Below are 27,723 nucleotides of genomic sequence, written 5' to 3' on the forward strand. Positions count from 1 at the left end.
TGCCGCTGTTAACTTCAAAGCCATCTCTGCATTGAGAACCTTTTTTTGTTGACACAATCCTCGAAGCTCTGAAACTACTTGCTCTGCATGATACCGGAAAAAGCTAGTTGTCGACAGGCGAGAGCCAATAGCGAGAGAGAAACATCAAGAGTACATACTCTTGATCATCAACACTGGAGATACATGTTCTTAAGCCTCATTTAGAGAGGGCTGTGATATGCATCATGCAAAGTGTAGTCAGTATACATGAAATCACTGATTTCACTAAAAGATAAGACACACAAATGAAAGTGAAGATCATTTATGGATGCTTAGTTGTCATGCTACATCGACCATGTTTTACAAAATGCATGCGGCAATAAAGAAATGCCTTTAATTTAGCATAATTTTGGTAACATTAACTACAGATTCTTACAGATTTGTTTATCAGTTTTGTTTATCTAACCGAGGCAATGAGAGAATGTTTTTAAACTGATCTTAGTAAGATAAACTACAGTTGATATGCAAGAAATGTAGAAAATCTTTGAAAGATCCTCAGTTGGCTGCATTTGAAGCTTACAATAATAACTTGTAATTAATATCTTGATGTATTCTATTGCAGCTTTTTCATTTTTCTTCGGTCCACTACTAAGCTGATCCTTTGCATCACAACTTTTGGCGCATTTACATTTAAAGCTTTAGTAGGAAAACTTGGCAAGCTTTGGTTCTCATCCTTTTTTATGTAGATCTATGTCTTGAGCTAGGCTTTAGAGACCAAAATAAACTGCTGCCCCTCCGTTCACCCAAGGCAAAAGCACAGAGACCAGAATGTTGTTACTATGCGAGCGATACATGATGACTCCCATCACTGGGGCTTTGCAGCAGCAGTAATGCCTGAAAAACACTTTAAGAGCAGAGCGATTCCAAAGCTCTTTCTGGTCTCAACGCTTGCCTCAGGTCTCCCTGCTTTCCACAATGCAGGATGGAGTGTCAGATAAGTAATATTCTGCTTTCAAGACAAGAGCTCCTATGAGATCTGCTATGAATGAAGCAAGGCTTACAAAATAAATGCTTTTAAGAGGGAAACTGTTGTCCAAACACAATTTACCATTATCTTCCTCTAAAAATTTGAGGTTTTTCTGTTAGATTTAGTCAAGCTGTCATGTGGGCTACACATAACAGAGATATTTTGCATTCGTTATGCACCTTAATACAAATTAGTGAAACTAAAATGGTCTTCCGCTCAGAAAACCTCTAGTTTCTGGACCTTAGTCAATGGTTTTAAATGAAAACAGCTCCTTAATAGTTCTCCTCAGCCAAGCTACATTTCTCTTCTCATTAGCAGCTAATGCTGTTAATCAAATTATCCTGTGCATCTGAAAGCTTGAAAACACAGAGCATTTGCTCTCACAAGCAGCCTGAATGCCACTTAGCCAGTGGAGTATTGAATGTCTGCAGTCAATTTAGTCATTTTTAGTGAGTCTGAGTAACAATCAGGGTCATCATGTCCTCTCCCACAGCTGGAGAGGTTCCTTCCTTTGTGGCTGCATGGCTCTGAACCTAGCTCTTAGATGGGCATTTAGCGCCATATTTTTCGTGTGAAATCTGTTTTACATTCACAAAGAAGTACCAGAGTGTGCCAGCATTTTGAACAGCGTTTGATGAATATTTCATGCGGTATCCTGTACCCTGTTATGACAGAAGATTGGCCTGCATTCTTACACTGCGAGGCCATTCAGAGGAACAATCAATTACAGGAATCATTGTGTGTTTTTCACTCGAATAGCAGTCACTCAAACCTCGCAAAGGAATAAGAGAAAGAAGAGAAGGGGAAAAAAAGTGTAAGACTCCCCGGTATTCTTGGGAAAGGTCTTTTGTCACCTCTTGGAGGTTTTATTTATAAACTCCACAACGGTTGTGTCCACCCTTCAGCACAGAGATATCAATCACGGTTGTGAGAGCAGACGCTTTAGAGTGTTGCATCACCCAATGTCCTGAAAATGTTCTTTTGTCCTGTTGAAAGGGCTTTCATTATTTCCTATGGGACAACTTTTGCAAGAAAAAAAAAAGCATTTTTTTTTTTCCTGCAAAGAATAACAATATCCCAAAACACATTCAAATATGCATGTTGATCTCTTTCAACCTATGTCATGCCTAAATATAACAAAAATATATATATATATATATCACCTTTCATGCCTCTGATATCTCTTTATAAGACTGCTAGTTGGGTTAGCCCAAACAGAAAGGTATTAAACGGCACTTGCTTGTTGATTTTCAACAGATCATAAAAGCAAACAATGATTCAAAGCGCAATGTCCCAGTCCCTGATCCTGCCTTACAACTGCGTGCTGACTAGGGAGAAAACGCAATTGCTCCCAATGCTCCACAGTTCCCCTCCCTCCTGAACATAGCTCTATTACCCGCACAGTAGCTCAGATCAAAGTGATTTATCGCCAGTGAGAGCTCAAGTTGTTTAAAATGGCTGGTGCGATTAGTCATGTATGCGTTGGCTCTGAAGTAAAGGACCGGGGTGCCCCAGCAAATTAAAAGCAGCTGCAGATGCGAGTCAACCACAGCAAGGTGGTCATACGTGGCAAACGACAGCGACTCGCAGGGGATCTGGGTGGAGAAACTGGGTCATTGCGCTCCCCTCATGGAGAGACCCTCGCCTGTGAAGAAATTCTCAGTGAACCTCTGGAGTATAAATATAGAGGAATGAGCTTGCAGCTCTCCAACAATTGAGCCACTGAAATTCCTTCTCTATAATTGCTTGTAATTATGCATTTAAAATTCCACCGAGAGTCCAGTTCATGCTATAAAGAGGCATTTTTAGTCGATTGAACAATTTACAGTGCCTGGGATGTGATGAATGGCGTGTGAGTAATTACATTTGTATTGTCTGCATCAAAGTGCACACGGTTAGCGTTAAGAAATATGTTCTGTATTACTGCATCACTCTGCGTCCACTAATGTGATTTGCACTGCGATGAGTGCCAACCGACTTTCCATTGTTTATTATTTGTGGTGCACATTAAACGAAGCTAGTTATAGACAAGCAGTGATTCATACCCCTTCTGTTCTGCATCCAAAATGTCCGCAAGGGAGCTCACTTCTATTTTTAATAGTTAGCTGTGGCTTTCGGGGTGAAGCAAAAGTTGATCTTAACTCTAGTGTTGACAGAGCTATAATAAGAGCTGAAAGAGGCACAAAAGAGCCCTAGAAAACAAGATGCTCTTGGCCTCGGTTCCTTATGTAAATGGTTGTAATTAAACATCCCATAATAACAAGCTTGTGTATTTACACGGCATGTGTTCTAAAATCTCATCTGAGGTATCTATTATTTTCAGATGTGCCTTTGATGCTGGGCCTTTCATTTTAACGAACGGGACCTTTGTGGCTTAGCGTATAGCTGCTAGGCTACAAAGATATTGAGACCTCTCAATTTAGACAGATGTCAACTAACTTTTGGAGGTCTTTTAAAAACGATCAACTATAACCAGACAAAGAAAGTGGATAGTGCAAAAGCTCAAACTCCTTGAGGAATAAATGTCACCGTAACACCATATTAGCTATTGAACCATCATTTTCCCCATTTTCGAAACAGACGACTGTCGGGAAAGCAACTGCTTGTCTTCATCAGACATCTCCAGATGCTGTACTAAATGCATCTGGCAGCCCTGAAAGCATTCCCTTCGTATTTATCTTAACTGTAATGGTCATACAGCCTGACAAGCCTTGTCATCGGTGTCTGCTTCCATAATTCCTTTGTCTCAGAACAGCAAAAAATAAAAATAGATAAATATTTGCCTTTGTCCCCACACCATACACAAACACAGTGAGCGGTCTGCGGCTAATACCTGATATCTGAGGCTTTTGAAGGGAGAAATAAATGGAACAGGAAAACCATTTGCATTTCATAGAGATGAACCTGTGATGGAAATGAACCCGCTGTTATCTGCACCATTCAGGGCAGATAAAATGGAGTCAGAACAGATCAGGGTGGTAATGAAGAGCCCATCAATGGGCGAATTGTTATCTTTAGCGCACGTTGAAATGAGAATATCATTTAATTCCTAGAATAATAACTACACAGTAGCTCACACAGTGGCTTTTGACATGCATTGAGCACATGTGAATGCCATCTGCACCGCTGACTCCTACTGAACTGGAGAAGTTATTCCTGAGGGGATCTTCATTTTACAGCAATATAACCTGGAGTTTTTCTTTCTTTCTGTAGGGTCTCATTTTTCAGAGAATCCAGCCTTTATTATAGCTCATACACTAGTGTCACTTCGTCTTTTCTATGAGATGAAAGCCAAGCTGTCGATTGAATGAAGGGTGTCTTTAATTTTCCTAATGGCAAAAGAAACCAAAGGAAGTAGGGAAGTTTTAAAAATGGCAGTGTTGCTGTGGGGGCCGCTGTGACAGTTCCAGCTGTGTTCGTTTTGAATCTGCAAGAAAAATGTATTTCTTTTTCACTCAAAATGAAGGGGAAAAAATTGTAGGAAACAGAGATAGGGAAGTCAGAGGAGGAGGAAAAAAAACCTCTCATAACAACATTTCAGAGGGGCGCTCAACCCCGGGGAGGAATTTGCTGTGCTCATGTGACTACCCATGTGAGTAGTAGTTGTTAAATCATCATTCGCGGGAGTGCAGGGAGCGTGTGGAGAGCAGGGTTGCTGGAGAGAAGCAAAAGGGGAAGAGACGACTGCACACCCTGCAGGTGATTCACGTATTGCAACCAAACCAGTGCTAAATCTACAGCTGTACTCACACTTCCATCGTCAAAGTACTATATTTCAGCGCCAACTGAAAGCCAGTTAGTGTTTATTTCGTTGGGTGGCATCTGTCAGCCATCGTGTCTGATGGATTTTTCACTCGCTTTGCTCACCTAAAACAACAAAAAACCCATAAAGCACAGAAATAAAATAGCAGTTCTGAGAGGAATATAGATATTCGTGAGGTGCTTGCTGAAAAACAACTCAATTACTGGAGTTTATTGCACTTCTCTGCGATAAGGCGGGCAACGTGGCAGTGCCATTGACAGTGGTACGTCTCAGGTCTTCTTCGCAGCAGGGTAATGACACAAGTGAACTCATGGTCTCCATTCTGAATGACAGCCATCATGTTGTGCTCTGACGGTCGGTCGTATCTCTAGGCCCTTAAGGACAACGAGGGGACATGCTGTCATGAGCATACTAGCCTCTCTCTTCCACTCACCTGAGACAGTGTCTGGACGACCTTTAACATGTGTCCTCAGGGGACTAGTAGGGCATGATGATGCAAACCACTCTCAGACTTCATTGGCTTCCTTGTCTGTTATTAATTCTCCTCAGGGTGGGTCTCTCCTGAGAGTCTCCGTATGCTGGGCCACCTAAGAGATCAGACATGCAGTAGATGAAAAGAAGTAAACAAGAGAACTCTGAAAACTCCTCCACATGTTATCTATCATGAGTACTTGAAGTATATTAAAGCCAGGTGGCATCACCGGGAAGTAGATTATGTGTAATCTACCTGAATTCTCGATGCGTAGACTGTCAAAAGTCTGAAAAGCTCCTGTGGTGGTCACATGACATACCTCCAATAATATAAACAAACGACTGCTTCTCAAATGCCTCTTTTATAAAGTAATGAGTTTGGCAGGAATTGAGAGCTCAAGGCCTAGGCACTAGGGATGATTTTAACAATATATCATGAGCAGGCTTGCCAGTACATTCTTATGATCTCCCAGGGATACAATATTACATTTTATCTGTCCTGTAATACAGCTTTTTTTTTTTTTTTCTGTTTTGAGACCAACTAAGCGAATCAATATCAAAAAAATGTCTGGAAAAATGTGATCAAAGTACAAGGCAAGTTGAAAAAGAAATTGTAAAAATAGAGCTGTCAATCAATTTAAAATAATAATTATTTAAACATGACATTCCAATTAATCTGTCACGTAATATTAATTGCATATATACATAATGGATTCTCAACTAGGTGGACACTTTTTTTTTTAAGTCATCAGTAAAAATGAAGTTGTTCAGCTTTAAAAAAAAAAAAAAGAGAGATAGAGAGAGAGAGATACTAATTTAACTTGTGCCCTCTACAACTTCTGTACAAATGGAGAACATTTCCTAAAACTTCTGTAATCAAAATTAAATCATAGTTCATTATTTTGGTAACACTTTAGTATAGAGACCAATTCTCACTAATTAGTTGCTGATTAGCATGCATGCCTATCATTAACATATTGGCTGTTCATTAGTACTTATAAATCACATATTCTTGCATGACCGTACTCTACATGCCTAATCCTACCCTAAACCTCAAAACTCAACAACTAACTATTAATAAAGTAGCAATTTAGGAGTATGTTGAGGCAAATTTCATAGTTAATGGTTTGTTAATAGCAAGAATTGGACCTCAAAACAAAGTGTGACCATTATTTTATACTATCCAAGGTTGAGAATCACGGACATTTATCAATATTTCTAAGAAAAGCCCTAAACTGCAGATAATTTAAAATATTTGCCATTTTTATGTAATTAAAATAACAATAAATTAACACCTTTAACTAACACCTTTAAACAGTTGTATTTGTTAATATTGTAATAATGTCCACCTCAATTTGCACTACTTTTAATATGTTTTGTGATAATTCTGGCATGACCATGGTTAGATGAAATAATATTTAATCCTGTCAGGTAAGTAGCATGATCACCGTAGGCTTATTGAGTGTCAAAAAATCTGAAAAAAAGCAAACACTGTATTACACGAATCAATGCAGTGCTCAGGGTATCTGCATGATGGAGCACTAATGAATACATTTCTCTGTGTTTCGCCTTGAGCTCCAGAACTCTCCCATAGTGCTGAGAGCTAATTCACTTTCATTATCATTATTCCTTTGTAATATCTAGCCTTTTTGTCATCTATTCCGGTAACTTGGATACAAGAAGGCACAGAGTAGACAAAATTAGTTAGGTTAAATATGCTAAAGGGGAAGGTCTTTTGAGGTTTGTCATAATACAGGAGAGTTACAACAACAACAAAAAGACAGGGAATGGGGATTTAAAAAGCTCTGCAATTTTAATCAATAAGAATGCCTGCAGTAGCTTCAAACTGGATTGACTCTAGTCTCAGCCTCAGAAGTCACGCCCGTGGACTGTTGGCTGAACGTCTGATGCACATAGCACGCAAAAGTGGAAACACTTCAGGAGTTTCAAAGTCTTCATCAGATTGGTTGAATTATACAGGATTTCCGGGAGACATCCATGTCATGTTTTTTAATGTTTCACCTGTAATCTTTAAAATACGTCTTTCAAAAATAAGAGTTTTAGACACCAGTCTGTTATTTGTGGCAATATTTCCACGCCTCGAAACGTGCCGCTGAAAGAAACCAACTGTGATTGGTTGTTTGACATTTCGGTCAAACAGCCTCATGGGTGGGTCTTGGACAGAGAAATCTGCGATGGATTCCAGACCTCCAGCCGTAAGACTAGATTAACACTGACAAGGTCCTTCACAGGAAACCCAGTTCATTAACTCTTCATCATGTTCTTACAGAGATAGTTCCAGCCAAAATGAAAACTGTCATTATCAACCTCATGTTGTTACGAAACCATATGAATTTCTTCTGTGGAAAAAAAAAATATTATATATATATTAGGGGTGTAACGGTTCACAAAATTCACGGTTCGGTTCGATACGATACACTGATGTCACGGTTCGGTTCGGTTCGGTTCGATACGTTTTAGATACAGCAAAATGTAAAAACATCTCAACTTTTCAGAATGCCGCAAGCGCACCGCGGGTCATGTGACAAGAACCAACCAATCAGCTTCATCCTTTCCCGTAACAACGTTGAGAGCTCAGCCAAGATGAAGGAACAGCTGATCATAGTTGTATATGGATTGCAATTTTGAAATAAATTCAGTAGCAGAGCTACTGCAAGCGATTTTTAGAGCTGCAAATCCATTTATCCTTCGCTGAAATTTCCGCGTCTCATGGAGAGAGCACGTCATTGTTGCTTAGCAAAGACAGACGCCTCATGAGCGCTTCTGCCCGAGCGCTTTGGAAAGGAGGAGAAAGACGCGCTTAGCGTTTTCCATGCGTTTTTAGGCACGATATGTGAACGGCCCCTAAGGCGCTCGCTCACTCAGCACGCGCTGAAGGCTCGTTGCAAAATGTCTAATGCATTTAACAGACCAGAAATATAAGATCCTAAAATAACCAACAGGTCTGGTGTTTGGGTTGGATTCCCTGTAAGCTATAGTGTCTAAATGCTGCAGGGATAGTTTGCTGCGTGCATGTTTCTCCTTTTTTTCGTCTTTTCCCAGATAGTACTGACGCATATATCCCAGATATTCCCGCTGGTTTTTTTTTTTTTTTTTTTGTAATCCCGCTGGTGTACCCTGTCATGTTGCAGATGCGACATACCGTTGTTTTTTTATCCACCACTCTCTTGCCATCACCATTATAGCTTAAAGGGAATCCAAAGTGCACCCAAACACCAGACCTGTTGGTTATTGGAGGATCTTCTCATTTCTAGTCTGTTAAACGCATTGGCTATTTTGCAACGAGCCTTCAGCGCGTACTGAGTGAGCGAGCGCCTGCTGAGTAGCCTGACATAAACATATAAGATGGTGTTTTTTTCTTCTTCGGGAGTGTCAGGGGCGTTGCCTGTTACGTTGTTTGGGTTATTGGGCTACCTTGTTGAACGCATATCATTATATTTCTTTCTCTCTCTTTTTTTTTTTTTCAAATATAATTAATTACTCCAACGAACCGTTCGGTATACATAATGCGTACCGCGTACCGAACCGAAAGCGTCGTACCGAACGGTTCAATACGAATACGCGTATCGTTACACCCCTAATATATATATATATATATATATATATATATATATATATATATATATATATATATATATATATTCTATATAATGAAAATAAATGGATGGGGTTGTAACATTTCAAAAAGCACCTTCTGAAATCATATGATATAGCTCTGTGATGAATGGACTGATTGAAAGTAATTTCAATCAATAAAGCATCGACAGAACAAAATTACCCCTCAAACTGCAGGAATAAACAAATCACGAATAAAAGCATTATATCTCCCCACTTCTTCTCATTAATAGAATATTCTATAATTGGTTCTCTTTACAATTTATTGTAGTCCAATCAGTTCTGCTGTCACCACACTCATACATTTACATCTTCACATAACGTCCTCTTTCTATATGGATGAATACGAATGCAGATGCGTGCAGAAGTTACTTTTAAGCTAATTTCAATATATTACACTCTCCACAACAGAGCTGACAAACAAGTCGATATTAAATGATGTGTTTACTGCTCTATGCTACACTGCATAAAGCACTTTGATAATCAGAATACACGTTGATTTGTGACATTAATCTTAATGTTGTATTATATTTGTGTGTGTGCATCTTTTGCCTTATGTCTAAGCGTAACATATTACTCAGAAATGCTACTGAGACAGATGAGGGTGAGCTCAGCAGTGTAATTTCTCATCATAACACAACACACACATAAATATTAATAGCAGGGTTTTTGGCTGGTGGGCATGAATCATTTTTGTAGACAGAGAGGAGCCACCCATGCATGCCCAAAAACAGCATTTAAGAAAGCGCTGAGATAAACAGCAGCGCTGCAAGGCCTGGCAACGGGAAAAGCCATATAATGCTTCCGAGACCTCAGACAATCAGACAAATCAGACATTTGTTAAGTCTACTTGAAGCGTACTTATGGCAACTAAGGGCAGCTGCCAGATTATATTTATTAATAGAGGTCATAGTCATGCTGCCCATCAGCCTGAGCAAACCGACCGGCTTTGACAGGAGATATTATTCTTGTGTTAATGAGGAACCAGAAAAAGATTCATAATGTGAGTATATATTAGTGGGATATTTCAACTAAAAATAAAAATTCTGTCATAATTTACAAACAATTTAACATCATTCCAAACCTGTGTGACTAACTTCTTTCTGTGGAACATAAAAGAAGACTTTATCTTTAAATATTGTTTTTGTCTATACAATGGAAGTAATTCGGGACCTTACTCACTTTCATTGAGAGGAGAAAAAAAAAATGTATATATATATATATATATATATATATATATATATATATATATATATATATATATATATATATATATATATATATATATATATATATATATGTATGTATGTATGTATGTATGTATGTATATATATATATATAATTTTTTTTTTTTTTTTTTTTTATAAAGCAATGAGAACTAAATTGGTGTTCCCTGGTGCATGAAAAGTATGAAAAGTATTATAAAATACTATGAAAAGTATTTTCATACTTTGAAAAGTATTATAAAAATAGCAAAACTAATGACAATTATTAAAAGCAAAACATTTCACAAAAGGAGTTTAAATTACAGGTGTAAGAAGTTATTTTACAAGTAAGAATTTTTTTAAGTAAATATTAAAGTTGTATAAATACATTTTCTGGTTTTCAAACATCAGTACAATATAGTTAATGTGATGAACTGCAAATGTGGTTATTCTGCAAGGCCACCAGTGTGAACTTGAAAGGAACTAACATCAGTAAAAATGTCACACTATATTTTAAGGTCCAATTCTCACTATTAACTAACCATTAACTAGGACTTTTGCCTTAATTAACTCCTAATTTGCTGCTTATTAATAGTTTATAAGGTAGTGGTTAAGTTTAGGGTATTGGGTAGGATTGTGGATGTCATGCATTATATGTAGTTTATAAGCACTAATAAACAGCCAATAAGTTAATAATAGGCATGCTAATAAGCAACTAGTTATTAGTGAGAATTGTACCCTATACTAAAGTGTTACCAAATTACCTTGATATCAGCTATGTTTAAATGTAAACGTCTCAGAAAAGTAAATGCTTTAAATGTAGCTTTCAGATCCCACTTGATATTTTATGTCATGCAGTGAAATCCAGTTTATATGGGATATTCTATTGCTGTAGACAGGATATTCTAGTTGCACTGTTTTTTTTTTTAATATGTTGGGTTGTATGTGTCCAAACAGGTATATGATCATCAGTATAAAGCTGTACTGGATGGAATGGAAACTGAAAGCATGATGGAAATCTATCCAGCCAAACGCATCGAGATGTTCAGAATGGGAAACGGCACTGACGAGGTCCTGGAGGTGCATGACTTCAAAAATGTAAGGGTTTATGACACACATGTGAAATATTTTCATTGTGATGTGAGAGATTCAGCTCACATTCCTGCAATCCGAGTCTCAGCCTAGGAACTGCTGTCAAAATACAGACAGAACGTTTTTCTTCTTCTCTCAGACTGATGATATTGAATCTCTGAAAAGCACTGTGCTAAGCAAAAGCAAACTGGCAGTGATGACATCTCGCATCAGCATTCAGACATACTTGTTGCTAGCCCCATCTTCTTTCTAAATTACTATGGTCAGTGGAGCAAAGCCACAAAAAAGATTAGTTTCATTCAAGGCATTGCCATGGGAAACCAGAAAACAAGTGAATAGGTAAAATCATTTAAATCACATGTTGATATAAAATGAAAGGGGAGTTCAAGCACCGAGCCCTCTTCGTCACTTCTTGCAACTTCTGGCTCAGGGCAGACTTTGGAATTGATTTTTGTGAAGGAGGGATGTTGCAAGTCATTACACACACTAAAACTACAAACCATCTCCACAGAGCCTGAAGGCTACAGCCCATGAATGGAAATGCAGTAGTAATGCCAACAGAAACACAGCAAAAATCCTTTCTCTATTGTTTTAGACAAGTCTGAGTGTCCTCCAGAAACTTAAAAGTAATGATGAGAATTCCACAACAGCAGCTTATAGGGAAAGCCAAGGAGACACATCGCATAGACTATGCTATGAACCAAAAGTCATAAAATGTCCTTCAGCATGTTCCAGTAATATATTTTGCTGCAATACAAGGCAGAGTGCAAGTGAATTTCCATTACATTTATTTATTTAATGTCCAGAAATCACTGAGAATACTGCATATATCATTGCATATAATTTAAAAGTTTGGGGATTATTTTTTTATTCATTATTGCAATTTAGAATAACAGTAATAATAAATTGATCAAAAGTAACAGTTAAGACCTGGATTGTCCTAAAACATTCTATTTCAATAAATGCTGTTTTTAAAACCTTCGATTCATTAAAGAATTCTAAAGTATCATGGTTTCCACAAAAAAATATTAAGCAGAACCAAAATATACATTCAAAAACAATCATATATCTTACAGACCCCTAAACTTCTAAATGATTGCTTATGCATATGCAACTATATCTCACAAATGCACAGCTTTGTTTTTTGTAACTTTGACTTTATAACTTAATTTTTTAAATATTTTCCTCTGAGGTGGAAAGTGCAAAAGTGCTACAAACTAAAGGGTTTTGTAATGTACAAATGGCACATTTTTCTCCATCTGTTGTGGTCTCGTAAAAACCAGTTACAAAATTGGCTGAGAGCAAGGCTTTAAATGATTTTGCCAATAATCACTGTCTATGTCCATCAGTGTTGAGAATAACAATGATTAGTTTGTCCTACAGGAAGACAAGATGAGCTATTTTACCACCCATTTGATGATACAAGAAGTCGGTAAAGATGCGGGGGGAATTTCTTAACAAAGTCAAAGTCTGTTTATAACATCCTAATACAGAAACAGTATACTGCCTGGGTCAGTTTCCCAGACACAGATTAGGTCTGATCTTAGATCTAGTAATGCTGTTAAGAGCGATTCCTCAGTGCTAATTCGGTTAGCCCTTGACTTCACCTGCATTCAGGAAGCAGTATTTGTTGTCTCTCAAACCAATAACTGGTGGAAACAGGTGTGGGCATCTACATACAAGTAATGTGCCAATGCTTTGAGCAGCGCTCCTTTGCCCTCTCTAAAAACTGCATCATTCGGTGCTTCAATTCGAATAATTGTTTTAGAGCATGTACACATTTAATCTGGCTAATGGCAAAGCTGTACTTCAACACTCTTTCTTAAATGACATTCTTTTCCTATTCCTATTTTTTCTTTTATCCCTGTAATGAAGAGTCTTTCCATTTTCCAGTTGACCAGGCTCAGCAATAAATGCATTTCATCAGAAGATAGGTCTGTCTTGCATGCAAAAGCAAACCATTACCAGAAATTGAAGAGCAATTTGTCACAATGATTTTCGGCACAAACAATGCACTTTTCAATCCTCTCATAACCGTTTCTTCACTAACCTAGCTGTAAAGGACCATTGTTAGTGTGCCGTCTAAAAGTAGTTATAAGAGCACAGAACACATGAATTTATGATGCTTCCGTTAATACTGCAAAAATTATTCAGCACCGACAGCATCATACTCACTCTCACTTTCCCTATGCTACAACAGCAAACCAGAGCAACTGTGGATTACTTAATGTATTCCCGAATGCAGGGAGGTATTGTTTTTATCCTTCTGAGTGAAGAGTCTGTAACGCGATAGCCTTTATTTCCCTTCGAAGACTACTTTCAGACAGTAAAGAACTTTCTTCAGATGCTCCTGCTAAAATGGGTTTTTCTCTTTTCAAGTGTAAAGCAACAAATTCTGTATGGCAGACCATCAGCTGTGGCTTTCAGGAAAAAGCTCCTCACTTCACCAAACAGATTAGCTTCGCAACACAGACCATAAGTGCTGCAAATCAATGGGCTTTGCCTACATATAATCATGGCTTCAGCGGTATACCTCTCTACTAGCTGGGGCTGTAGACCAATAATCTTGAATTGGCTAGGAAATGATTCCCGTTGCTTTAGTTATATAACATTTGCTGTATCTGCGCTGCACTGAAAAGGCTTCAGGGTATTTTGGTGAGAGTATTTAAGGTCAAATGCTGATATCATGGAATAAACAGTCAATCTCATTAACATTTATGTCTTTCAAGGGCATCATGGGCATTCGTTTTGCCAAGCACCAGAGATGCTACATCAGAACTCAAACCAAGGAGCTGCCCAAGCTGGACTCAAAGACCATCGACATAGAGGTATTCTAATCGCACCAAACACATCTTTCAGCGATCTGCTTCCTTAAAAAGAGGAAGGGGGGAAAAAACATCATGAATTTTGCAACAGAGTTCATCAGACTGCAAAATATGAAACTCGCTCCAACCATCACCGTTTATCCGCAATCCAAACTAACCAGCAGACCCACACCAACTCCCCAACCCACCTCCACCATCTCATCATCCCCTCCAGCATTTTCCACAAAAGTATAAACTTGGGTCTCCTGTGGCCGTGAATCCATCTGAAGGTCCACAATCCCATAACCCCTTTGTGGCACACATCAAATGGTGTTTGCCGTCAATCCTGAACTAATATTAATTTTTAATCATCTCCTCTGAAGCCTCAGCCCAAATAGCCTTAAGGAGAGAGAGAGGGGTCCTTGGGAAAGGTAACCCATTAAAATGGTATTTGAAGATGTTTGCTCCGTAAATTTCACTTGACTCAGGGCTGAAGTTATTCATCTCTGTTCTCCTGCTCTAAATGGCTGTCTGTGACACTCGGCAAGAGTGATGGGCAAAATTCTATCAATCAAACATCCAATTAATCGGTGTCATGGAGAATGGCAGGTGGTTTCGAAAGTGCTAAACCCTCTTTCCGTGGCAGTTCATATTGAAATGGAAGAGTGCGGCAAAGTGTTGCGCCTCTCCGATCTGTATTAAAAACACAGTGATCTATTGTTGTCTCAAGTTCCCAGACATCCTCTTTGACATTTGGAACAGAAGGTATTATAGGCAGAAACAGCCTGCATGTTCTCTTCCTCATCGTTTTAATGTCGAATCCATGTTTACAGATACTAATTGCGAAGCCAACGCCATATGTCGCTGCCATTTCTCCCTTTATTTTTTATTTTTTTTGCTCATTGTGAAACCTAATTAGATTTTTCGGCTAAGCTTTATTTCACAGATGTGAAATCAATCAGAGTTGGCCAGGGCTGAAGCAGTCGGGCTAGAGAGAGAGAGGGTAGACAGAAAGAGAGCTAGCGATGCGCCTGGTTCTCAAAGGGGGGACGGGGACACATGGTGCAAGATGGAGCAAGCTGTTCCTACCATAAAGACGCAGCTAACCAGGAGAACATTCACAGAAATGATCGCTCATTTATTGGATAAACAGACTTAAGAGTGTAAAATGCTAAAAATTCAAGCTGTGGGCTTCACACAAAGGTGACAGAATTATTTAGGCTTGCTAACTGGCTGTTTACATTCCTGCTTTCTCTAAATCTTTGATTATATACATACCAGCATGGAGGCCTGAGATAAATCAGGATGCTATTGAAACCAAAGACTGCTTCCCTTTGGAAGATAGAGAGAGCAAGAGAGAGAGAGGGAGGCCATTCTTTCCAAGGTTGCGAGCATGTAAAGGAAGTGGAGGTTAAAATCCACATTATTAGCTCCAAGTGCAGCTGAGCCGCAGGGCATGCGACTGTGGTCCCAGAGCAAGCTGCCTTAACACGCTTCACCACAAAACAATGCTGGCTGAGGAGAAACTGCATGCCACTGATAAGGAAATAAAGCAACCTACAAGCACGACTAGGTGACAAGCATAAATTGTATGCTGCCAGTTTGTTTACCATTTTCAATTTATTCAGTCTGGGAAATGATGAAAGTGGTAATCCCTGAACTTCCCACTGGTCTCCAACTGCCCAAATGTCTACGATGAAATCATGGCCTGTCTTCCTGCACAGCCCTTGAGTCTCAGGATAAATTTGGTAACTACCTCTGTGTGTGCACCCTCTCTTTTCCACATCGTCGTTGCCATTTATACTTACCATTCTGAGGTTTACATATAGTTATGAATAATTGCATATAATTGCATTTTATCTATTATATACCTAGTTATTAACAATAAGAATAAAATAAATAATAACAATAAGCGTTAATCTCTCCTTACAGTGTCAAAATTTTAAAGAGAAGACAAAACAGCTGTTTTTATATTTTACAAAGCTTGGTTAAAGCTACATTGATGAATGAAGAAAGAGGCATTTTGATGGTACAATTTCAGAATTGACCAGCCGGGGTCATACTAACTGGGCCATGCTAACCAGCCAAACCTTGACCCCTTGGTCAAGACATAACTCAGCTCTGCTCTTTTCCCTTCAGTGCCTCTTCGGCAACCTTTAGATGTCTCAAGAGAACCCTCCCTTAAACTTATCTAGCTAATTTCTCAAAAAGTGTGATAAAATGTTGTAGGATCAGTGCCCTAACCTTTGTTTACTCGTATGAAAGGCACGCTTTGCTCGAGCAGTCAAGATGGCCAATTAAAGCAGCCTACTTGCACCGCTGGCCCTCGTTTTAATTTTAGGCTAAAACAGTATCCTTCACTGCTTGAGTCATGCAGGCTGTCCTCCTAGTCATCATTAGTTTAGCGTGATTTGAGGGAAAGGGGGCCGGAGCAAAGAAACTGTCTCAAAGGCGCAAAGAGCGAAGCTTTTAATCAGGCGGAACTGGAACCGCTACAGGTCAGTGCTGTGTCACTTCCCAACAAACAAGAAAAGGCACCATAAATGACTTCTAATAAAACAAGAGCAGCGGGATGAAAAAAAGAGGGCTGAGAGGGAAAGCAAATGGAAGAGAAAGAGGGGAATCTAATATAAATGATAGTAGCTAAGACAATAGCCTCAGGATTCTACATCAAGCTTAACCAATGTGCAATTAAGCTTTAGACCGGGAGAAAAATCACCTTGTAAAAATATTTGTCATGTGAGCCATTTCTCTGGTCTCTGCACTAATTAACAAGGGAATGTAGCAGAGTTTGTTTGTACTTCTATTTACACATAACTACAAGAACAACAAACATATACCTCATGTGATTACATTACCCAAAGATGCTTTCTAGATCTCAATTAGATCAAACTGACATACAATCACTATCATGAAGCAATAATAATTTACTTAACAGCTCATGAACTACAGAACTAACAAATTAAGTACACTATTAACAGTTGTATAATTAGTTGTATAATGGGTGACGAGGTGGATGCACCAGTCTATGCCTAGAGGATTGAATAACGTCAGTCTTTCCTCAGGCCAACACCGCACAAAGACTTTAAAGTCCTCTTAAAGTCATATATATTTTTCTATTCCTATTGTTATACAAATTAAAATGCAACACCACCAGTGCCTGCAGAAAAAGGGAAGAAATAATAGTGTTTTACAAGAAGGTACAGCTATAGTCTTTAAGAGAGGTCAAATTAAATATTTTAGCCATGGTCAGCAGTTAGTTCTCTGATCCCTGCAGAGTAAAAGAGTGAAATGATCCAAGGTAATAGCATAAAGCAGGGACTCCAGCTTTATCTTGGTCTGGCTGTGGGAAGGAGACTTGGGATGTGAAATAACCCGACAAACAGAAATGTGTTTGGAGGGTAGGAATGAATTGGGTCAGTTTCAATCAAGCCAAGTTAGCTTCTCAAAGCACAACTTGAGTATCAATACTTTGCCCTTGAACCCTACATACAAATATTGATCCTAAGTGTTTTGTTAAACTAGTAATTTTATTTTTTCACACACACAAAAATCAATGTATAAAATAGGCTTTGAAGTGAAAATATGAACTGTGTTAGCAATTTGTGTAAACCATACACGGAACTGTTGAAAGACACAAGGAGCCAGTTGTAAACCGCTCAAACTGCTGACACTTCACTCATGACATTTAAAACAGAGACTGCAGCACTAAGCAGAGACTGTGTCAAAGACACATCATTCACAGTTAAAACTTAAAATTGTGGTTATTATAATGGCTTTATGTGATGATAGTTTAGTGATTCAGATTAACCACTGAAACTGAATTGTAGTTAAAAACAGCTGAATGCTGAAAGGCTATAATAACTTATTTTTATCCTCCGATATCATAAAAAAAAAAAGTGTAATAGAGGGTATCAGCATACAAGATAACTTCCAAAAGTAGCTTCAGTAACCATCTGACCTCTGGTGCAATGCAGTGTATAGAAACTGTGAGAAGCACAGTAGCACAAAATTAAATCTTGGGGAAGCAATATCAAAACTGTCCAAGTATTGAAAGCTTCTGGAACTAATTTCTGTGTTTTAATATACTGAAGTGTAATGATTAGTTTTATATAATAATATATATTATATTAAATAGCTGTGATTGTCTGGTATTAGAAATATTGGCAATACTGTCCTTCACAGAGTATCCAGGTCAACGAGGTATGATCAGATGATCATCCATCCCATCTATGACCCAGTATGAATGCTTTTGGTAGGCATTAAAATGTACATTCTTTTTGCAGTTGAGTGAGACAGGTGAAGTGGATATGCAGATGGTGGAATCTCAGATATGGATCCCTGCTGAAGAACCAGTCTCCAACAAAACATTCCTGTTGGATTCCAAGATCTGGGAGATTTGCCAAGATCTGCCAATCCACTGGATCCACCCATCTCCTCTCAGAGGTTACAAACAGGGCTTCACCGCCTTGAAATCCAATTCAAGACTAGTAATAAGGTTTCAGAATAGCCTAAGAGTCAAGTCTGTAATTTATTTTGTGCTCCACTGTTTGTTTATACTTTGCTTCAGTAGGAAGGCGAAGGAAAAGAAAGAAGAAAAAACACTGCATTTTATGTTTAAAGCTCTAGAAATGTCCTAAGCAATCAACTAATCAAGGACACAATATTCTGTGTTTGAAGAGCATGTTTGCCCCTAAACAACTTCTGTTTTTCCAAATAAGGGCATTATAGTACTGGAGGTCTTTATGTTCTTAAGGATGATCAAAGAGGCCTTTTATGATATCAGTTTTTTAGTAGCAAGCGTTACCGTCTTTCCTTCTGTGACGCAGATGCTGAATTCCATGATGTGGAGGATGTGGAGGAGACCCCAGAGCTGGAGGGGAGAGGTCCACGTCAGGCCCGGGATGTCATGGACCAGTTACCAGTGAACGACTATGTAAGTATGAGTCCCAGGTTCTTTACTAAAAGAGGTGTTCAGGCCGCAGGTGAGTCGGATAGTCATGTTCTCTTGGTATAAATCATTCATTAATCGAAGTTCCCATTCCGAACTTAAAACAGACCATGTGGACCAGAGGGTATTGAAATTGCTCTATATATCTGCTTAAATCAGGCCAGTTCACTTAAGACTCCCTTAATGTCTTACAGCTAATGGAGAGGGATATTTAGCCTTCAAAGGAAGCAAGTTTGCACACTCACAATTTTTCCTTGCCTCTCTTGTGTAGTTAGGGATGTACAAAGACAGCCTCCCAAGGTCACTCATTACTGAATAAATAACTGTATTAATCATGCTTTAATTATCAAGGCATGGAGAATCAAGCGGCCAAAGAGTGTCCTTTATTGCGTCCATGAAGTGAAGCATATGTTCACTGATTAATTATCCTGAAGCTGCATGCACTAATGCTTTGCACACCTAAGATATACACCTCTCCAACTAGCGTGCGACGTCTAACCTCTAAGCACGAGGATGAGAAGACTGAGAAAAGAAAGATGTTTTTATGGAGGAAAAAGGGCACATTTATCTGCAGAGGCCCAGGAACGTCTTGCCTGCCCACCTCATCCAGCAACATGGGCTGCAATGTAGCATATAATTAAAGCAGACCCAGATGAAACCACCTTTCCCTTTTGAAATCCTCTCCTTCTATCAGCTGGTTAATACACACCAAACCAGCCAATTCCCAGGCTAAGCACAGACGGGCTGTGTTTGTGGGCAGAGCGATAACAAAGGCTTTTGTGAACGTCAGAGGGGATGTGGCTCCCAGTAATTGGAGTCTGGAGTCATGTAAATGCTGCTGGGAAGCCAGATATCCCAGACCTTTCAGAGGATCCTAGATGCAAGCCCTTCTTTAGCTCTCCCACCGGCAGACGTATGCAGCTAGAGGAGGGAAATTATATTTAGCTACAGGTCTCTTCCTGTTGTGCACTTTTTATAAATAATCATCAAAGATCCTGTGACAGAAGGCCTGAGAAATACGAGGCTGACCTTTCCCCAGTCCTGCCACGCTGATGCGTTGTGTGCCAGCACAGCTCTGGATATCTTTCAAACTGAATAACTATCATCTGGCTGTGCTGAGAAATTGCATCATGGTCCTTGACCTACATTGGGAGGATAAGCCTCTGATGATTGGGTCCCGTCAAATCTCAGACTCATGTGCCTGCCGCAGTTGTTGATGGTAGGCACCATGACCCCGCATCCTAGCTGAAAGCATTCTGGCTTGCATATCACTGAGTGAACCTGCCTCCCCACGTCCATCTGTAGTTAAGATGCTCTGTCCGGTCAAGGACTCAATGAAGATGTATTACCATTAAACTTAGGAAACCAAAATGAAACGTTCTCTCGTTAAATCTGTCATGTAAAACGAAAAATTTAAATTAACATGATTTTCTTTAAGCCCCGATCTGTACGAGTTGGGGGCGTGTCAGTGATTAACATGGTGGAATATACAATACTTAAAGGTATTTAGCTGTGATATTGTCAGGCTTTTCTATTTACAGCGCAGTAAGTTAATCGACGACGCATAATATGGCATTTTAATATAACAATGCAACTTGTAACAATAAAGTTGGCAGTGGCTTCATAAATTAATAACATAATAAATAGCATAAAAAAAACGAAGTATACCTAATGCACATTTCTTTGTTTTTCATTTTCTAGAACAAGACTTTAAGAACATTGCTGTATTTTTTTGTTATTAATTAAGAGAAAGTACTATGCCATCTTGCTCCAAAGAAAGTGCCTTGAACGCACATGCCGTCGTAAGCACGACTTCCCACCTCGTGCGTACGAACTTCCCAGGAGGACTTAAACGCACCATTAGCCCAATTTATGCAGAACATTTGCGAAAAATTCAGCAATCGCGAAATCCTGGAGGCACTGCTTTGACAAGTATGAATTACATTATTTATATAATATAAAGAACAGCATTTATTTGAAAATTAAAACGATAATTTACTGTCATTTTTCCTGAATACAGTATTAATGTCTTCAACAATAAATAAATAACTAAATATTACTGACCCTTTTGAATGATGGTAAATATCAAAACACACAGAAAATGCAAATCTGCAGTATTTTCATAAAACAACTCTCTACTTGAGCAGGTGTTCGCATTAACATTTCGATGAATGTTCAGCTTCAACGATAATTAAATTCTGCCATACAATGAATGCAAATGCTATACATTTGTTGTAAACAGGATATGTAGATTTGATGCAATAACCTGTAAAAGGGGTCTTTCTCCATCATTTACTGATAAACATGTCCTCCACAAATCTTTGTGTTTATGTGCATCCCGATCAGTTCCAATCTGCTCCAGATGTCCCAATCACTTTTTAGAACAGAACAAAATGAAGCATGTATATTTATGTCAAACTAAATAATGTGTGCTCAAATAAATAAATAAACAAATAGCGTGTTAAGCAGATTTAATTATGTTTGAGATGTTAATAAGTTAACTTTGACAGTCCAGAAAAAAAAAAATATATATATATATATATATATAATAAATTGATTCATTAATAATTTTACTCAAAGTGTATTTTATAATCAACAAAACTCTTTTGGGAAACACTGTATCTCTAGTGTCTTGATTAGCATTAAGATAGTGTGAAGTTTAAGACATTTTTCCCCTCAGTAATAGTGGTTTATGAAGTAAATCCACAGAGTGTCAAGTCGAGAATCAACTCTATGATGTGTCACACCATAATAAATGAGGAGTTTTCATACTTCCTCACGTTAAATGCGACTGCATCACGCTCTACGGGCTGTAACACTAAACATAACAGAGAACATGACAGGCTTTGTAAGGCTAATGCAAAACGCTACAGTCAGCTATAGGCACCTGTGCTTAATTACTCTTACTAGTTTATGCATGACTGACATCATGTCCCAGAGTACTTCACTTCTTCTCACTGACATATAAAGTCTCAAACATCAAGTTATTAACACTCACTTTCTCACTGCGGCAGGATAATCAGTTTGATGAATATACCTCCGTGGAACAATACCATTCATAGTCTGTTTGTTTTATCCTAATCACACATCATTTCACTCAACAAAAAATCTCTTATTTTCCCAAATAACATCCACCTTTCATGCTGGCAGGGGGCTTTTCTGTGAAAGTCTGATAAAGCAAACAGCGCTACACTGACAGGCTTTGTGCCGTTTCCAAAATGAATTGTTGTCTCAACACTCTTGACCCTAAACCTGACAAACATTATGAATCAGTAATTGTCTTTGTGCATATGAGAGAGTAATAAATCAAAGAGTACAAGCATCACCCTGCTTTCTCTTGCACAAGTCTAATCATTAGAAGAATGCAATTTTCACTCCATTCATCAAAGCAAAGTAAACTCATGAAAACTCATACATGTGGCGTTTATGGAGAACATAATGAGAAATGGGACTCAGAGGAGAAATGCATGTCATTACGCATCTTCGCACGCACATGCACAGGCACATTATAATTCACTGCGCTTCATCTCAAACCCAAAAAGATCAATAATGATAATAAAATACCTGTTTATACTATACAAACACCGCAAATGACCGTTTTTGGATGCCATTCTCATCTAGGCAACACATTTCAGAATGATTTTCTCCCGTCACGTTCATTTGCATCATTTCCCAACAGGAAGTCTGAAACTTTGCCAGACGACCTGGAGAGATACGGCTTCATCTGCCAATCTAATGCAGATCAGCAGAGGTGACTAGGTCCACGACAGTGTTTTTAATCAGACGGATAACGTCATATTGTCTGCGTCGTAAGCTCTGCAGATCGAAATGCAGTCAAATGAAACAGTGCGAGTCGAGGGTGCTATCTGCTCCAACAGTTACGGGAGATAGAAAGTTAAGTGGCACTTCTTGTTGTAGCGGCTGATCAAAGGCATGGCACTCAGCCCTGGGTAATCTGGAGAGGGCACGCGTACACGATCACAATGGAGAGGGCCAAGGGCCATTAATTCTACCCAATTTACCTTTCACTCCGCTTTCATTTAGCCCTTACACCAATTCACACCCTGCCTGTGAGAGCAAATAAACCATTCCTTGTTGGGCGATCATTACCCTGCTAATTGCTGTATGAACGTGCCATTCGCTTCATGCCAAAGTCAAAGGAGGGCATGAAAGTGCATGGGGGAGGGTTCTCATTTCTGAGCTGCTGCTCGGACTCAGGCGCCAATGCTACGCTTTTATGGGAGTGGGAGGGCTGGGATGAAAGAAATAGTGTAATTATCTCGGTGGCTGCCAGTGTCAAACTCGCTGTGACTGAGAACGGACAAGCAGTAGGGTTAAGGCACTTGAATCAGAGATGCTAAGGCCAAGCGATGCCACCGGCGGCGTAATGGAAAGGTCAAGGGCATTATATCATATCTGATACCCTGGCTTGGCATATCAAAAGCATCTACTTTAAATGCCACTCTGATCCTTGTGACATATCAGAGCACGACAGGGTTTTTGTCATCGCATGTCTACACCCTATAATCACTCTTCATTCCCCTTTTCAGAGCACTGCACCTTTTTATTGCTAAAATCAAGCCATCAGTCATGCGCTCTGTGGTGAGATTGCAGGTATTGTTTGGCTGCAGTTCTGACCCTGTTGACTCACTCTCTTTGCAGAGAGAAGCTGGGATGGAGCTGGACAACAGCCTAGATGAGCAGGGCTACTGCTGCCAGTACTGTCGTCGGGGGTACCGTTACTGTCGGCGATACCACGAGCCCCTGGGCGGCTTTTGGCCGTATCCCTACTATTACCAGGGAGGACGGGTCATCTGTCAGATTGTCATGCCCTGCAACTGGTGGATAGCAAGAATGCTGGGACGAATTTAAGGATGCCGGTGGGAACCAGTGGTGCTATGCTGCTCAGGGGTACGCGTAGACCAGCTTCATTTGTACGAAATGTCACATATACGCTCAAAACCTTTTTCCATTCCTTGTGTAAGCAAAAATAAATAAATAAAAATATATATTAAAAAAAGGCAAAACATTAGATTAGCAAACCTCAGTGACTGCGTCACTATCAATAATCTTTTAATATTATATATGGGTAGTTGATGGATGACCATCCAATTCAAGATTTTAAGTTAAACTTTTTAAATGTATAATATTTTAATAGTACAAAAATATTCCATCTCAGACTATTTTTTACCAGCATTTTGCTTGTAATTATTATGCATGCCATTTTTATGACCATATTAATTTGAAACCACGTGGAATATTAGCCTCTCAATTAATATGGTTACAAAACCTGGTATTATACAATTAATTGTTTAAAACAGTGCTAGATGGAGTCTCATGTCAATGGAAGTATTTCGTGTCAGCTACCCATATATGTACATGGCTGCTTTTTATATAAGACTTATCCTTTTCAATCCTTTTATCTGTCCTTGACCTGATGTTGATACTAGAAATAGAATAGAAACAGGTGCTTTAGAAATGGTCATTTACTGTAGTCTACATATATTCCATGCAGACCTTTCATACAACAGTGTAGGTAGAGACATGGTGATTTAATTTGATTTAATTAACATTGATTTTATTTGACTGTGTTTGTTTGCACATGAAGTTCTACATGACGTGACCATTTCCATGGGCCCTTTGTTTGTCATGTTTATAGTGGATGAGAGGCATTATAAGAAACCAGGTTGACATAAATAAATTCACAGTAATTTGCATGTTTATATTATGAACTATTGTGTTTAATGTATTTACGCTTAAGCAAGTCCCTGTAGAACTTTGAAGATTAGCCTTTTTAGAATCTGTTATGTGAATTTAGTGCGGTGTAGAACTACACTGTACACATATCACACGGCTATATTTAAGTAGTGACATTGCTAGCGAGCATAATTGCAGGTCTGGGAGTGTTTCAGTCAATTCTTTCATCCAAGCAAATGTGTGCTCTATAAATTTCATTTACGTAATCGAATGCTCTTTTGTGTTTTTCAAGCAACTTCCTTCTAAATAAAACTGTTAAAAAAATTTTATAGTCTGTTACTAATTTTCTCCTGCACATAAATTTACTTGTGCTAAGGGACCTGAAAAGTGCATTAAGTGTATGCCTTTAAATTTCTGTTTGTTTTCTTCGGGAAACAAACTCGATGACCTTGACATTATTAGTGTTACGCCCTTCCAGTTCTGCACATGACTGAGCAATATGAAATCTAATAAGACAGACACAGCATATTATTTTAAATTATCATAACGAAACCCTTGAAAGGCATTACACTGAAAGCATACAAAATGCATCTATTCTGAGAAACCAACAAAAGAGCAAAACACAGGGCTTTCATCTTGAAACAAAAGATGCCACATCTATGACAAACAACCACACAATGCCACAAAGCATTTTATGGAGGAAGTTAAAACTCACCTTGATGTTTATCTCTTTCGCATCCATGGTCAGTTGTCTAAATGTGATTTTCATCAGCCATATCTTTTCTCAAAACACTTCTTTCTTCTGCTATACTAAGATCTAATTCACTAGAAGCCTGAGGTAAATGATCAAAGCACAAACTCAAAATACCCCATAAAGCTTATTACATTGGATCCTGTTTCTTTTATCACAATACCTGAAATCACATGAGACACCGTCCAACACTTATCTTGATGCGGTGCTAGAGGAAGTCACCTCCAACATTGACAGAGCCATCTTATAGCAAGAAAAATTTCTATAATAAAATAACAACATACATACATAAAATAATTTTTTTGATTCTTCCATTTATCAAATTATTTTTTGTTATTAAAATATCACATTACTGTAACTTCTACTGTAATTAACTTAATTAAAATCTACTTATCCTCATAATGTACGAAACCTTCATGACTTTCTTGAATGTCCAAGCTTCTCTCATCTATACACTAAAAAAAAGGACAAAACGCTCAATAAAACCATCAAAAAAAGAGAGAAAAAATGAGATTATATATATATATATATATATATATATATATATATATATATATATATATATACACACAAATCTTGACACATTATACATATAAATCATAACTTTTCTTGATACATCGCCTCATTTTTATTTGGGTGTTTTTACTAATAGAACTAAGCAACATTGCAATAAATTGAATTTTAAGAATAATACAAGAGGAAGAGCAAGGGTACAGCACAAAGACGTTTGTGTCATTATAAATTCAACCAAGCTGTTTACAATGTCACTGCACCTTACTATATGCCATATCCTTTCATTACAAACATCTAGTCATTTATCTGCTGGCGTTTTTATATACATGTCAGCTATGACAGATAACATAGGCTATGTTGTATATGTTATATATATTAACCTGTTACAGCTAAGGTAGAGAACCAAATAAACTACACACACACACACAAAATATCAGTGAGTCACGCCTTAAAATTGAATGAATTCAAGAACAACACCATGCACATACAGTATACCGACCCAGATCCATACTGAGACGTGCCTAACGATTTCAGATTTAAAACAACCTATTTTCATTTGTGAAAGCTCAGAGCTGCTTGTATTTCATTGCCGAGACGCAGAAAGATTGAGAGTGAGCCTGCAGCAACAGTGACTGCATGAGACTGAGGGGCAAATTCAGTGAGTCTGGAGCAGTGCAAGGAGGCAGGATGACTGCACAGGTACGCATGTGAATTAATTCCTTTTGTTAGCACATCAAAAGTGCATTGTAATTTACCTCCAAGCTGTTTGTTTTAGTTCCCAGGATTTAACTTGCCGATTCGTGTACGTGGAGCAGGTAGTCTGTGTTTTACAGGCAGGCTTTCTGCTTTAAAGCAGTACACGGTGTACAAGAAGCGAGCAAATTGCTTGTTAAATGTATTTCACTGAGGTGTGTCGCTACTGCCCTCCAGTGGATCCATGTAGATACGACTAAAGTATTGCGTATAAGAAACGACATATAGATATTTCTCTACTTCTTGCTGGAAGTTTTACAGCTGGTGTAGGACTCCTTCAAAGTACACGATGTAAAAAATTGTTTTTTTTTTTGTTTTTTTTTTCTTTTTTTTTGGCGCATGTTGGCTCATAACATAAATACCGGCTCCACCTGATACAGGTCTGTCAACAGCGTCGCTATCTTCTAACGGTCAACAGGACACCTGTTTGATCGTGACAACTGGGCTGTTTGAAATGCACTGAATTATCCGTTTTTATGTAAAAAGGTTAATTACTTAATACATTTACTGCCTTGATGCTAATTTTCAACATGTTTCCCATGACATAATCCTTTTATATAAATTTTTATGTTCAGTTTGATACAAAAAAAAAAATTGTGTTTCGTAAGATTGGATTTGGATGATTTACTTAGGCACCACGCTCATTTCCTTAGCCACCGCAAACAGTTAATGACTGTCGCAAAGCTTGCCATATGTATGGTAGGATCACTGATCATTAGAAGGTATGACCTTTTATACAGTCTATGGGTATGACTCAGACAGGCAAAAATAAAATAATCTGACTGTCTAGTCAAATGTAAATTATGTATACTGTATCTTAGTTTTTGACACACACACACATATATATCAAACCAAAAATTATTCAGACACCAGATATAATTTTTGTTATTTTTTTACTAGTGGGTGCAGGACATCAAGTTCATTTGTGAAAATCAGGGTTCCTCAAAACGGGCCCACGTGTTCCACTTTCCTGCAGAGTTTAGCTCTAACCCTAATCAAACACACCTGAGCAAGCTTATCAATGCTTATCAATGTCTTCAGGATCATTAGAAAACCACAGGTAGATGAGTTTGATCAGGGT

The 27,723-nt window shown here is 38.4% G+C and overlaps 1 protein-coding gene and 1 long non-coding RNA gene across 2 annotated transcripts in view; one reads left to right on the plus strand and one right to left on the minus strand.

The window, feature by feature from the left end:
- Positions 1-24,891, plus strand: part of tnmd (tenomodulin) — a 37,048-nt gene extending 12,157 nt beyond the window's left edge. The window contains exons 3-7 of the mRNA XM_052573608.1: positions 11,039-11,179; positions 13,903-14,001; positions 18,264-18,423; positions 18,807-18,913; positions 23,591-24,891. Of these exons, the coding sequence (XP_052429568.1) occupies positions 11,039-11,179; positions 13,903-14,001; positions 18,264-18,423; positions 18,807-18,913; positions 23,591-23,800 (717 nt within the window). The 3' untranslated portion in view covers positions 23,801-24,891. The remainder of the gene's footprint in view (positions 1-11,038; positions 11,180-13,902; positions 14,002-18,263; positions 18,424-18,806; positions 18,914-23,590) is intronic.
- Positions 4,174-26,903, minus strand: LOC127970905 (uncharacterized). The gene is made up of 6 exons (XR_008156689.1): positions 26,645-26,903; positions 25,540-25,638; positions 5,224-5,356; positions 4,973-5,143; positions 4,757-4,873; positions 4,174-4,433 (listed from the first exon to the last, which is right to left on the minus strand). It is a non-coding gene; the product is annotated as an uncharacterized LOC127970905 (long non-coding RNA).
- Between the last annotated feature and the right edge of the window lie 820 nt (positions 26,904-27,723).

This window comes from Carassius gibelio, chromosome B14, assembly GCF_023724105.1.
Source record: "Carassius gibelio isolate Cgi1373 ecotype wild population from Czech Republic chromosome B14, carGib1.2-hapl.c, whole genome shotgun sequence".
NCBI classification, from domain to species: Eukaryota; Metazoa; Chordata; class Actinopteri; order Cypriniformes; family Cyprinidae; genus Carassius; species Carassius gibelio.